This window comes from Zosterops lateralis (genome assembly GCF_965231275.1).
Source record: "Zosterops lateralis genome assembly, chromosome: 4".
NCBI lineage: Eukaryota > Metazoa > Chordata > Aves > Passeriformes > Zosteropidae > Zosterops > Zosterops lateralis.
Window position 1 is genome coordinate 15,920,456 of NC_139765.1, and position 15,244 is coordinate 15,935,699.

Sequence of the window (15,244 nt, forward strand, 5' to 3'; positions counted from 1 at the left end):
ACAACCTTGTTTCTGCAAACACAGATTTAACCCAGGCTTATGAAAGTAACACATTGTTATTTCCAAAAATTCCAGTTTCTTGCTTTGCAATGTTTTTGTTTCACCAGGGATGGAGCACACATCATGAGGCAGCAGGCTGTGGTTCTGGGATGTAAAACCACAGAACATTTATGTTAGTGAAATTCTGTGAGGTGCATCCACCATTATTTGAGTTCTGGTGCCAAGTAAGCTAATAATTAGCTTTGCTGTCTTTTTTATTATTTTGGTTATTAATCCTTGACTGTTTAATGGCAGAAGAGCCTTAGGGCAGTATTTTCCATTTTAACACTCTCAATCCACAGTAAATATCTTAGAAGTCTGTTAGCAGCTCATATATTCCTTTCCTTCCATTTTACCTTGAACCTTCAGCTCCAGAACAAGTCTCAAAAGAATCAATATATGAACACAACTGTTTCCGGCAAAGGAAGGAAGTCTACCTATTTTAGCTGTCAATTTTAGCTATCCACATAGCATTTGAATGGGCAGATATTCACAGAGCCCATGTTAAGTGGGAAGCTTGCTCCTAGTTGACTTCATCCATCTTTTGTGCCCTGCTATGACACCAGGGCGTCCAAAGCACTCTGAGTGGATATCAGTGTTTAAGCTGCTGCTAAAATCCAGAGGGAAGTCTCCTGCGCATTTCTTTTTATTTTTGCCTCAGAAGGACAAAAAAGAGAGATGTAGTTGTGTTTGTTAGACTTCTTGGAGGTATATGTTAATATTAATTTTACAAATTCCTAAATCAAGGTAATTTTATTGAATTTGTAGTGAGATAAAAATAACTGCATCAAGCAATCATTATCTGTGCTCACCCTCTGCCCTCTAAAAGGTAAGGTTTAATGTTAGTATCACCTTGGATAACCTCAGGCTAGGTAAAAGGTGTTATACAGTAGTTGCAAAGTCCACATCAGCTGTGTTATGATACTATCCAAATTTACAGATGTATGGGAGGAAAAAGCCCAGACTGAGCTAAACCAGAAAGTGTTGCAAACAGTGTGAAACACCTCAGAAATCCTGTCTTCAATACTAATGAGCATATATTGTTTCTACAGTATTATAGCTGCAGCTTTTCACTTCCAAATATGATAGGAAAAAATAAATCCTAACATCTGCTTGGAATGCTTAGCTGAAAAAGTCAGCTCCAAAAACACTTCTGGAGTAACTGGCCTGTTTGGCAAGAAATACAGAGATCTAGAACATTATTTCACTTCTCATCCCCATGTAAAGAAAGGGAAGAATATAAAGCATGTTTGAGGAAAGAATTAATCCAATTTTAAACACTAATGTAATTTTATATGATGATCAAAGGAAAATGAATGGGTTAGAGACAGTATTTTTCAATGCTCAAGAATAGGAAAGGGAAGGGAGGGAGAGGAAGTTGAGGGAACTTAAGTTCATCATGTTCATAAAAGCATCAAAACAGCTGTACAGTGCTACAACTCTGTGGAAATATTTTTGGGCATGGAAGAAAATTCCCTCAGTCAGATCTGAAGTCTGTGAAGGGTAATGGAAAGCTCTCACAAGAACATAAAGTATTAACTCAGTAAAAGCTAGGCATAATTAATTGTACTTCAGTTGAGAACTCCTTTCACCAAGCATTTTGTGGGTGTCTTCCACACATGCTGCTACCACAGGGTTTCTGATAATCTGGGATTAGGCGGTGCAACCATTCCTCCCTGTTGGAGTTTCTTGGAGTGTTTACTGTAGAGAAAATTGGTTGTATCACTACTAAGACTGTCTGACTTGAGCTAGCTTTTAAACTTGACAAATAAAACCTTTGCAAAGACTGAAAGCTTTTAGTCAGCTACACATTTCAGGGCAGAGGTGAAAGGAAGGATTTAAAACGACATGTGAAATATTCCTTATATATATTTATAGTGTTTAAGAAGGAAAAATCTTTGCATGAGGAAGAGTTTCCTCTGTTTCAGGAATGCACTGTGGAAGAACTTTGTCACCACAAAACTTTGGCAAAGGATGCAAGTGTTTGGTGTATGGTACTCTGTAAATGTGTCTTTACTGATCCAGTGAGAACTCCTGAACCAGGAGTCCACTCAGATATATCCAAAATAAAGGCTTTGGTGTAGAGGGTGAAAATTACAACGGGTATATAGAGAGTTCTGTACTTTAAAGCTTTGATGCTATGTTTATATCAAACAGCATAGTTCACTGACAAAGCCAGACAATTAGTGCTCAGAGCTTGGGTTCTTTTCCTTCTGAGTGTCTTTAGACCTGTCTAATGGACTAAACACCCATTAGAGATCAAAGCACATCTTCTGATTTAGTCTCTTTTGAGAGGAACACAGACCATGTGCTCTACAGTTTTCCTATGATGAGAATGCAAACATAGTAAAAGGACAAACAACTTTGAAGGCACAATCCTCACTCTAATTAGAACAATAATGGAGAAGCACTCTAGGTATGCTTTAATCTAGAGCCTGAGCAAATGGAGGTCATTCTGTGCTTGTCTGCAGCAGTCCATCACCAAGAATCCTCAATAAAAGCAAGAATATCTTCCTGGCACTTTTCTTTGTTCTTCACATCTTCCAAAAGACTGTCAAGGACACTCTGTCATTTAGGCCATGTTACAGAGTTGATAGAACTCTTCCATTTTAAGGGAAAAAATATTTGAGAAATCCTAGAATTAATAAAATTGACATCTATTCAAATCATTGCAACTTTTTTTTCAGAATTTATAACAGGAGTTTTTCAGAATTATGGTTTCAAGCAGAAGACATGAGTTCTACAATAGGATGTCTGTTTTCTCATACATTAGGGGTTTTAATGGCTGCTTTTATTGCTTTGCTTGTGTGTCTGGAGTACCACTGTTCACAACAAATGACAAGAAACTCTGAAAGTTACTTCTTGATGCATTTAATTTCCTTTGTGCTGTTCTAAGAGCTAGGGTATTATCAAGTGTGAGGTACACATTGTAACAAGACCAAAAAGCACTCCAGCTGGATCAGGTAAAAACAGGTTACAAAATATTAGGAATAGAAATAATGAAAAGTACAAATTATATCATCCAGTCATGTATCAGCTGCAAATCCAAATTCTGAAACCCTTGAAAATCAGTCCCAGGAAAAGTTCACAGCCACCCTTTCAAAAGAAGGATATTCCAGTCCTAGAAGACTAAGAGTGGAGGAACCTCCCATGCCAACCCTCTGCTTGACCTTTGCTGCCTGAAAGGTAAATTGCATCCTTGGTGCACACAGAGTTGACCTGGGGAACAATGCTCTTTCAGGACTTGTCATTAGGAGGTTTCTTCTTGGCTTCCACATCCTTCTTAAAATCTTCCAGCTTCTTGGCGATGTTAGGAATCTTTAAAGACAAAACCAAACAATCAAACTCCACACAACAAAAAATCCTACATGAGTTTCATCGGGAAAGACAATACCATACACACAGCAGGAAATTCTATAATGTTTAAACTGCTTTTTAAAAGATATTTCCAGTATGTGTTACCTTGCACAGAGATTAAATCTAAGCAGTATCAGGCAAACAGCAGATGAGAGCCTCTCACATGAGGCTTCCTGAAATACTTAGATTATTAAGGCTATAAGTCAGCCAGTGGTGATGAGAACAGGAGGAAGGAAAAAAGATCACTTTACAGGAAATTTAGCATGACCAGTCTGGCTTCCTGACTGAGAGAAGACAAACTGCCAAGAATAAGCAGATTCAAACACTGATGCACAGGCTTTCAAAGGGGAAATTAGACTGCACTGTAACCCAAGAGAAAACAGATGTTCAGGAGCACCAAATATGTTCTCAAGAAATTTATTAAGAAATATTTCTCCTGGTTCATCTGGTGGGAAACAAAATTCCTCACCGGGAAATTCTACTCCATTGCAAATTAGCACCCTTTTCAAGTTTCACACTTGAATGAAAACTCAATTTACTGCTTGTGAGTTTCAAAACTTCAGCTTTCTCTTACAAATAAAAGAATTTTGATAAAATAATCCAACAGTAAATTTTGATAACTTGAAATGGGAAAAACCTGAAGCTCTTAAGGGCACAGATTATGACTAGCTAAAACCAGAAAGTGATAATGTATGATTTTACAGGCTAACTGATTCAAACGAAATTAAAGAATATTTTCCACTCTTAGCTGTGGAAAAAAAAAATCCTGGATTTTTACTTCATAGGTAACCTGACCACAAAGCAGAAATTAATCCAAACAGGATGCAGTTCTCTCATTGAATGGTGTGAGGCTCACAGAACTAGTAACGTAAATTCCTTTTACCTTCCTTTTCAGAATTAAGCTCTGTTTGAGCAAATGAAATTAAGAGCCCAGCCTCTAACATGCCAGACATTTAAACTAAACCAAGAGAACTCCACCACTGTCAGCAGAACCCTCCATGTACTTATTATTAAGCACATTGTGTGTACAGCTGCAGAATTAGGACCTTATTATAACAAGCTTATATTAAATGTCATCTCAAACCAATCATCTTCAACACCAGCAATAAAATTTCCATGTCCATCCTGCAAGTCAGCGTTGGATTTCCAGGGAATCACTTCCAGCAAATCAAAAGCCTGACTCCCCCTCTTGTGGCAATACTTTATCAGTGCTGCCAGAAAAGCACCATACAATGATGGTAATACATATTGATACATCCAAATATATTCTTATGACTACATTTTTGTAACACTGTAAAACATTGCACAGAAACACCAGCCTTTGATTAGTCCTTTTTCTGGAGTGGCTGACAGGAAAAATCACCAAAGTTTGTACATAAACAAAGAGCAAAATGTAAGATTTTTTTCTTAAGCCAAGATGACTTCAATAGTAAGTCAATAACACTTCAATACTGAAGATGAGAGGAAAGCAAAACATAAATGTCACCAAAGCCTCAACAACTTGGTTTGTTTTTTTGTTAAGGCTAATACAGATTGCGTAAGATTTTAAAAAAATTTTACATGTTAAATGTTATTAACTCCTCTAACCAGAAAGTAAAGCAGCACTGCTCTTACAAGGGATTCCGTTGACTTGCCAGAAATTAAAAGCACGTTTTGAAGGCTCAGCTTGAAACCTTCTTCCTCTGCCCTCTCACATTAAAAACTCTGTTAACTAAAAAAAGAGAAAGCTAAAAAAAGAGAAAGCTCTCTTTCTTTTCTCACTGTGAGAAAAGAAGGAAAGAAAGATTTCAGGTCAATACACTTTTTGAAATAGGACGAAGTATTGCATTTTCAAAAAAAAAGCTGGCAAAACTTATTTTCATTATAGATCCAGAAGAAAGATATTTCACGTGAGCTTAGGATTATTTTTAACAGTTATACTCAGTGGAAAACACTGTAAGAAGACAGGCTACCCAAGACAGGAAACCAGTATTTTAATTCTGGTAAAATCCACAAGCAATTGAAAAACCTTTTCTGTTTCTCCTGTCTTTGCCTGTAGTTGTCTGGGCTCTAGAACTGAACGGAAGTTTAGGCTTTATGTATTACACCACCACAGAGAAGATGATGTTTTGGTTACACTTTTGTTTGCAATTAAGGTTGGAAAAGACCTATAAGATCACAAAGTCCAACCTTTGACCAATCACCACTTTGTCAACCAGATCACAGCATTATGTGCCATGTCCAGTGATTCCCTGAACATCTGTAGGGGTGACGACTCCATCACTTCCCTGTGCAGCCCATTCCAATGCCTGACCACTCTTTCAGTGAGGTAATTTTTCCTGAAGAAGTCTGAGTTCTCCGGTAACTAAAGTCAGCATGATATGCATTCTGTTTAAATAATATAAACCATGAAAATAAAGACTGATTCAATTCTAACTGAGGGAAAATAGCTGTCCATTTTCAGTTCAGAACAAGTTTGCCTCTGAGAATACCAAGATACTCACATCATAGTTCTGAGCCAGATACATCCCAACCACGTTGCCAAGAGTAAAACCAAGCTAAGAGGAACAAAAGGAGAAGAGTTAACATCCTTCCCATCATAAGCCCATTGGCTAAAATAAAGAAAAAGGGATATTGCAAGGTACTTAATGAGTTTCAACTCCACCTCTACTTAATTTCCCATCTTTCATCCAGAGAGATGCAATTTTATCCATCTTCCTCACCAGAAACACCTTGTTATCATTTCCAAAATACCACAAGACTTTTTGGATTAAGCTGCGTTCTTCCTTGTAAGGTTCTCTGCACATGCACAAAGGCAGTAACTCCTAGAGAAATGGGGGAGACAGCAGAAGGAACCCACATATCACAGAGCTCTTGATCTATGCTGGGAAAGCCTAAAGCAACACCTCACCAGAACAATGCTCAGTGTTGGAAAGGGACATACATGTCCTAGTATGAAGTAAAACAAAACAAAACAAAACAAAACAAAAAAAAAAAAAAAACCACACACACAAAAAAAACCCCAACAAAAACCAACTTAAACAACTTCACAACATGAACTTAAACTGATGTAAACCTGCTTCTTCTCTTCTGCAGCAACAGCTGTGCATCTTCCAGACAAACCCTTCTGACCTCAAGAGATTAGTTCTCAGCCAAATCCACTCTGATCGAGGGGCTCCCCCAAGGCAGTACACTTGGCTGGAAACTGGGCATAAACTCTTTTGACAACTGTGCAAACTTATAGTTGATGAAGGATGTCCATAAAAATGTACTCTGGCAGCAGAGCAAGAGCAAAACAGAAGCACAGTTTCTGGCCCAAACTCAGTTTGCCAGCTGAGGAAAATCCTCAAGCATATTTCATACTTCACTGGAGTGAAAGAAACTCCTCTCTTCAAAGACGCATTACCAGATTCTCATCCAGCAGCTCCTCAGTATTCTGCATTTTATTTTTGTTGTTACACTTCAAAATAAGCTTGCCCTATACCATGAAAGTTATTTAACAATTTTGAAAGGAGACACTACTAATATTGTGCTTTCATTCATCATTAGTAGACAAATCACTCTTTGTGACACCTGAGGCCAGTTCTCAAAAAAAATTGTTATTGCTCATGGTTACTGCTGTCAAAATAAGACTATATTAAGAAAAATAAAACCACTGTCCACAAAACAACTTTGCCATCACTTACTGACCAGACATCTTTTCCAGGCCCAAAGTGGCACAGAGCACAGCTCAACTTTTCTGTGATTCAGACTCCCTAAGCAGCACTGGTGAAAATCTATCTATAGAAAACTAAAATTGGATGAGAGCTGCCAGATGAACTCTGACTGCAAGTTACGTCAGTATTTTCTTGAACAGATTTTTGGTCTTATTCTTGTTTTTAATATTTTTTTTTAACTTAGCTTTAACAATTTAAGAATTATTCTTGTGTGTACTGCCCTGATTAGCATATGCTCTTGTAGTTTCAATTACCAGCTAAGTAGGTACTCTAGGAGATACTAACAAATAATGCACTGATGAATACCAGACCTGTGATTCCTTTTAACCCAGAGCATCACTCTAAGCAGAGGAGAATTTCCTGTATCTTTAGCAGTGTCTGGAAAGCCACCTGGAAACACAAACCAGATCCTTGTTTATTAGCAGTGTTCTAGGCTTTTACCCTAGAACCTCTCCAATGTATGTGGGATAACCCTTACTCAGCAGAGATAGTACTGAGATCAGTACTCCCTTAAAGTGTACTCCTTTATTGGAAAGGCCAGTACTGCATCCACCCAATTACATTTATTTTTAGAGCTGACAATTTAAGAAATAATAATTTTTAAAAATTACTACCTAAGACTTCAATTATATGTAAAGTAAAACATATAGCCAATGAAAATGTGCATATTCACTAAAAACAATAGTACTGATGAGGGTGCAGGGTCTTCCAATTTCCACCCAGCATTTCAAGATGCATTGTAAACAAATGGCTTTTTTAAAGCTTAACTCTGGATTGCAAAACCACAAGGTTTGTGAGATTATTCCTTTATCTCTGCTACAGCCCTAACCAAGCATAGCAAGTCCAATCTACATCCAAAGCAGGGAAGAAACCCAGAATTAGTATATCCTTTATCTAATTTTCATGCACTAATGAGAAGTCATAAATAAAAAGTATTTTTATCTAGCAACACCAACAAAAATAGCAGAAAGCAGTGGAGCTGATAAACACAGAGACTTTGAGAGAGGCTAACCATATTTAGCCTTAATGAAGATTTCCATTGGAGTGCAGAGGGGATTATAAACAGATACAGACTGAGGCTTTCATACTTCTTATTATGAAGTTGAGATGAGAAATAGGCCTTATTTATTTACTATATCAAAACATGCAAGACTCTTCCAACTTACAATAGGCCATCATTTCTTGCTCGGTATCAACACCTGCTATGAAACTCATTAGCCAGCTATATTATCTCGCCCTAACGAAAGAAAAAGTCTAATATTCAGTCAAATAATTCTGCTCTTCTTCGGGGCAGTAATGAAACGCGATCCTTTGCATTTATTTCCTATATAAAAATCCACATCTGAAGCGGTAGACTTTTAAGGGTGTACAAAACGGCAAGGGCTGACGCCCCTGCTCTCTCACTAAAGGAGAGAGGTTTTTATGCTTACACAAAGAAATTTGAGCAGCAAGGGGAGCACCATCGTGAGCAAGCAGAATCTCCAGGGCAAATTAAGAGCACGACTCGGAAGAAAAACAAGCCGTGGAACTTCATTTTCAGAGCGGCTTTAAGGCACCGTTCTGCGGAGAACAAGGGGGACGGGTGGGAAGGAGCGGGAGAAGGGAAGCCGCCCGAGGAGGAAGCTGCCCAAGAGTGAGGCGCTGCCGAGGATCCAACACCGGGCGCTGACAGGGCCCGCGGGGTGGCCGGACACGGACACGGGGCCACAGGGGGGCCGGACACGGACACAGACACGGGGCCGAGGGGTGGCTGGACACTGTGCCCTTCCTCCCTCCGTCTGGCAGCGGCCCCGCCGTGCCCTGCCCCGCCCCTGCCGTACCATGGCGGCGTCGCCGCGCCTCAGAGCCCGGAGCCTTACCAAGAACTGCAGCATGGCGCCCGCTGCCCGCGCTACCGCCCCGCCCGACAGCCGAGGATGTCAGGCGGGCGGTGGCTGCTCCCCTTCCGGGCCCGCCTTCGCCGCCATGGCCGGGGGAAGGCTCCGGCCCGGCTCCCAGCCCGGGGGAGGGGGAGCCGCGACCGCGCCGCCCCTGAGGGGCTGCGCGGCCATCCCGAGCGGTGGTTGTTATTTTGGGTGGTTTGGTTTGGTTTGTTTTCTTGGGTTTTTTTTTTGTTTTGGTTTTTCGTTTTGTTTTTGGGGGGTTTTTTGGGGGGATTTTTTGGGGGCTTTTTTGGGGGTTTTTTGGGGGGTTTGGTTTGGTTTTATTGTTGTTGTTGTCTTTGGGGTTTTGGGGGGGGGTTTAGGTTGCATGAGTAGCTGTTCTTGGTGAATCACTTTGGGTTCGGCTTTTTTTAATGGCTACACTTAATTCATTGAGATTTGGGCAGTAAATATCAGTTAGGAAGATTTCTCCTGCTGCAAGTCACTAAGAGATTGCAGGCTTCATTGCAATTTATTTCAAAACTCTTCTCCCCTCCACACCAGAGTTGCAGACAACCCCTCCCCCCAACAAACAAACAAACAGACAAATAAACACCAAACACAACAACAAGAGATATGTATATTTTTGAACTATCGAGAAATTCTACCCTGAAAGCAAGTTAACTCACAGTTACTTTCAGTTCCCAGAAAGCTCAAATGTTCCATATAATAGAAAACATGTAGCTTCTGCTTTTCCGAGGAAGGTACCTTGGTGAAGTAAAGAAGTATCTCCTACCCACTTTAAAAAAAAAAAAAAAAAAAAAAAAAAAAAAAAAAAAAAAAAAAAAAGGCACGGAAAGATACTAAGTAACTAAGAAACTTTTTTTTGTTCTGGTGATACTCTGGTAAGGACACAGGCTTGAGACCACTTCTCCTGAATTTCAGGGGGTCCCAAAGCTCCTGTGTTGTTCTTCCCTCCCTGAGCAAGAGTTGATACCTGGAAATGACACAAAGATCTGAACAGATGAGCCACAAGAGCCAGGGCCAGGGCTGGGCTTCCTTGTCCGCTGGAATGACTGACTCTTCCAGGGGTCTCACAAATAAGCTTCATTCCGCAAAGAAGAACAAATGAGCAAATAACTATTTTCCTAATACTGAAGCCTTCTCCATGTGTGCAGGATCAGAGTACTGAGATAATAGTAGACTCCAGCCTGAGCACATGTCAGAAAGCAGATGAGACAAACAAGGCTTTTAGTAGTTATAATGCCTCCACAGTATCATCACAGGGAGATAAAGTTCATTAAAAATGTTGTTATTATGCTTAGGATATAATGAATACAACATGTGTTTGACAGTCTTGGCTCGACATTACTCTACACAGTTATTTTTCTACATGCCATGAGTTTCTTCTGTGACATTTAGCGGACTGCCAATTCTATTTTTTTTTCCTTTAAAGTAAAACTATTCCATTTACATCAGGCAATGCTGAATCATTTTGGGTCAAAGACTGTAGAGGGTGGGTGCTGTGGATGGCATATGTTAGTGGAAGGAAGAGCTCAGTCTGGTAGTTTTAAATGCAGCTATTATGCTGTTATAAATGAGGGTGGGGGGGGAGAAGCTAAACAAAACAAAACAAAACAAAAAAAAAACAAAACAAAAAAAAAACCAAAAAAAACAAAACAAAACAAAACAAAACAAAACAAAACAAAAAAAAAAAAACAAAAACAAAAAAAAAAAAAAAAAACAAAAAAAAAAAAACAAAAAAAAAAAAAAAAAAAAAAACAACTACTTTTTTGCTGCTAGGGAAGACTTTCTCAATGTTATGTACTGCACTCTGATGTTCTGCGAGTACATTCAAGCCCTGAGGCATGCAGAAAGCTTGTTTCTCAGGAAGTACTGGCTACTTAACATTATTCTCAATTGCTAAATCATATTTGAAGATGCATTCATGTTGATTAATGCTGTTTTTACAGTGCTTGTGCAGTATATATGTACTCCACTCTATGGAAAGTGAGAATACCTTTTTTAAAGGATAACATTTAATTTACACTGCTTTTACAATAAGTTTTCTGAGTTATGAGCGTACTAGGACAAGGATGTTTTATATGTTAGGCCCAGTAGAAAAAGAAGGATATTCTGTCATGATATTGTGAGAATTGCTAACAAAGAAGAGTTTATATTCTGATATTCACATGACTCTATGTGCCTGGACAAAATTTGCCCCAGTGTGAGAGAAATGGCTGACATTGCTGCAGGGTCACATTTATAATTAGAAGTTATGGAGATCAGAGGATATCTTTAATGGCTGGAAGAGGGCAAATGTCAGACATATCTACCAGGAAGGCCCAAAAGAAGGCCCAGGAAACTAAAGACACATTAGTGTTTCTTCAAACCCTGGGACAGGGATAGACCAGCTCCTCCTAGAAATATTACAAATCAAGTGAACCAGGTGATTTTTCTGTAGAGGCAATAAATATGTTATTGTCAGATCTGAAAGCAACATCAATAAAATATTTGATGTGAAAACTTGTGATAACTGTGTTGCAAATATCTGAGAATTTATTTGAATAAAGCAATAGTATTGATTTAGCATCATGAGGATGCAAGCAAAGCAAGATTAGTAGGGAGGAATAGTATTTTGGCATTCTAACCAGTATCCTAAGAAGAGAATATAAGTTTGCCATAGAAGCCCTTTCTCAGAGATGAAAATTATTTAAGTCACAAGATATAAAAACTAATTTTAAAAAGTACTTTTCTTGTACTTTCACAATAAATAATATACAACTTTGAATATAAGTCCTCAGGATACATACTTTTAACTGTCTTTTTAATACTCTCTTCATTTCTCGTGTGTAGCTAGAAAGGGAAGTGGAAATTATACTTCCTTGAGCTAAAAATTTTGTAAAATAAACACCAGATGGAGCCAGAAAACCATCTAGTAAAATTTCTGTGAAAGTTTTGTTATGTTTAATCCATACATTTTTGTTTTAGTTCTGCCCATTTTCTTTGCTTTGCTTAAGTAAAGTGTCTTGTATAATCTGCGATGTAGTTTCAAGGTTTTTGAGACGTTGTAATTAACCAGGACATTTTTATCTTGCCATGGAGGCATACACTATTATAGTACACAATAGATACAGAATGTATTATGCACTTGACATGTATTGAACAATTATAATTCTAATAAGAAGTGAACAATATATAATAATATTGCAATAATATGTAACAATATGTAATAAGAGATCAGAACTTCAGTGCAGTCAGCTTGTCAAAAATTTAGTAGAACTTAAGACCTTTCAATATACCAAGTGTAATTGCCTACCTCAAAAAGATAGGTAGCCTTTCATCTCAAATCTTTCCTGGTGGAGGTGCAGTTTATTGTTAATTAAGTTTTTGAAAACATATTTTCCATAATAACTTCCAGTGCCTTCCACCTCCTCTTGGTGGCTGTATTCCAAAGGCCTTCTGGAGTTTTCAGATCAATAGCCTACTGCATTTCAGACAGAAAAACAGAAGCCATCCCTGATCTCACCATGTGAGTCAAATTATTTAAGGCCACATTTTCAAACAGGGTTATGACTAGAAGAGGTAGTTGGTTTATGGTGATTAATATTGACCCTGTCAAAGTCAATTTTGACACAGAGCATTCTGGGAGCCAAAGCTGATTCTGTGCTCTGGAGTCTGCCTGGCTTTGTGTGAGTGCTTTGTCAAAGGCAGAGAGAGCAGCTTAGCCCTTCATGCCAGCCCTCAGCCAGCCTCCAGTGTGTGCTCCCCTCTGCTGCCCTGGAGAAAACAATCCTCAGCACCTGCTGGAACAGGGAGATGTCAGCCTGTGCTGGGCCCAGAGTGCACTCCAGAGCACTCCCTCCTCCTAGAAGTCCTCCATACCAGAAAGAAGAAACTAGAGAATGAGCAACACAAGCCCCAGGAGAACCAGAAGAGACAAACCTATGGAAGCTCTCTGAGCAGCAGGGCTGAAGGATAGCATGAGTCATAAGCTGGAGTTGAGGGGTCTGTCCCACTCCTGGGGTGACACAACAATGCAAAACCCTGGCGTCACTTCAGTGAAGATTGTTTCTGCATTTCCAAGAAAATGAGAAAGTGGCCCTTATTCTCATGGCATGGTCTGATAATGGATGTTCTAATTCAATCCATGAATCTAAATATCCATGCCTCGCTCCTCTTGAGTAACTCCACAAGTCCCTTGGCACACGGGGAGGGAATCAGAAGGACTTGAAAAGTAGCTAGAAAACACAAAATACAAGCAAAATTTTCTTTATGTGTAAACAACCAAGTAACCATGAGAATTTGAAATACTTTAAATGAAAAAAAAAAAAAATCATTCAACCACACTGTTTTGTTGCTTGTAGATGCATGAAACTGCATTTCCGGACCCATTTAGCCATTCATTCCATCCTAGCATTGCAACTTAATTCTGCATTTCAACAAAAGGCCATCTGCAAACCCTACCTATGAATTTATCATGTACCTCTAAATTATCTTATATAGTGATATATATAGGCCTACAGATGGCAGTAATTTATCTGCTTAATATTTGACCACACACCTGTGGGAGTTTGAGATAAGTTCTGGTTGTTGGCAATGTTTCCAGTAAGTTCTATTTCCAGTGGTTTATCCCTTGCACCCCCCTTCCTGTTACTTCATGTTGGTTTCTTCCCTCTATCTGTTATATTCCAATCATATGTTATATAACCTGCCAGTCCTGCCAGTCATCCTGGGGCCTCACCCCACACCTGGAAAGTTCCAGGAGAGGCTTCAGGTGATTGGTCAGGGTCTGGGGGTTCCCCTCCCAGTTCTGCCCTTATTCGTTGTTTTTATGATTGTCACCCCCAGAGCCACTCCCTGGTTTGTTCCCATTGATTACATGTTCTACCCTACCCTGAGATCCACCCCGCCTTTATAAGTTTCTGCACCCAGTGGTTCAGGGTCTCACGCGAGGCACCACCCTGGGAGCAGGTCCCCTGCAGTAAACCCAGTTTGGTTGACTGTCAAGAGAGTCCTGTCTCTCCTTTATTCTGCGCCATCGCTGCGATCCTGCTCTGTGCATCAAGAGCCCCAGTGTTGCCACAGTGTCAGGGCTGGCCGTGGCGAGCAGCACAAGGAGACACTGCGACACACACCTTGGTGCCTCTGATTTTACCCATGTAAATGGCTCTTTTTCTCCACTCCATCAGTATAATTATATGTTGCTTCACGTATCTGTCTCTCAGGCCAGCCCAGCGTTCAGCTGGACCACCCTGCTAGCCCTGGTACGCCTCAACAGGGCCTTTGCGTGGGTCTTGGCTCCGCAGTACCTTTGCCTTGGCTGTCACGGCCGTGGTTTGAAAGAGGGGACACTCGAGGCTCAGGCAAGAAAGGTTTTATTCGGGGATCACAGGGGCAGTCCCTGGTCCCAGGCCTGTGCCTCAGGAGAGTGACCCAGGGCCTGGTCAGCAGAGAGTTTTTGTTCACCAGAAGTCTCAGGGGTGGGCACAAGTTACAAAACCAATGAAACAAAGCAAGGTGGCTAATGCCAACTGCAATGCACAAACATCAACAAATCAGGTAAATTGGGGTGGGGTCTCTGGGGGATCCACCAACCACTGTCCGACACCTCTCAGAAGGTCTCGGGCCTGGTAGATTGATGGACAGGAAGGGGAAGAATATACATTGGGATGGAGGAAAAGACAATGGGATGACCAAACTCCAGGCAGAGGCTTAAGTTGTCTTGGAAACTCTTATCAACTTCTGATAAGAACATTCTAAGACAGGGGCTCTTATTTAGCTAGGGTTAAAGTCCAAACCACACTAAACTTCTAACTAAAAACCTACAAACAATTCCATCACCCCCACAGTTATATATATAGGCAACTTATATCTGTCTTGGGCTCAGCTTTCAACTGTTTCATCATGAGGTCAGTCAGATGACAGTGCAGGTTGCTCAGAGAGGCTGTGCCATATCCATTTTTCATGTTTCTTTTTCTTTTAATGGAGGAAAAAGATTTTTCAGTCTTTGGATACAAAAATAAAGAAATAACCATCTACCCTGCCAGGAGAAATAGAAACCTGTTCAATATAAGTTCCAGTGTATAACAAAAAAATCCCTCAAACTCAAAGACTGATAATTTTATTTATAGGCAGGGTAGCAGAGTATCTTGAATGCAAATGAGTCCTGATTTTAAGTTTTTACCCTGGAGCTACAACATCTAGAAATGTTCTTTAAACAATTCCTCCCCCAGCCAGTTGAGATGTTCCCATGAACACATGTCCCTGGGACTAGGAATTCAAAAATTG

General features: G+C 39.9%; 1 protein-coding gene across 1 annotated transcript; it reads right to left on the reverse strand.

Moving 5' to 3' along the window:
- Positions 1 to 2,894: 2,894 nt before the first annotated feature.
- On the reverse strand, positions 2,895 to 9,215 carry STMP1 (short transmembrane mitochondrial protein 1). Its single transcript, XM_083858843.1, has 3 exons — positions 8,951 to 9,215; positions 5,880 to 5,933; positions 2,895 to 3,357 (listed from the first exon to the last, which is right to left on the reverse strand). Exons 1-3 carry the CDS (start codon positions 8,963 to 8,965, stop codon positions 3,277 to 3,279), a joined length of 150 nt encoding a protein of 49 aa, XP_083714969.1. The 5' UTR covers positions 8,966 to 9,215; the 3' UTR covers positions 2,895 to 3,276.
- Positions 9,216 to 15,244: the final 6,029 nt, after the last annotated feature.

What these genes read in the sequence shown, in the direction of transcription:
- STMP1 (XM_083858843.1), bottom strand. An exon ending in ATCTGGCTCAGAACTATGAT is followed by an intron (nt 3,358 to 5,879) that starts GTGAGTATCTTG and finishes TTGTCTTTAAAG; the next exon opens with ATTCCTAACATCGCCAAGAA.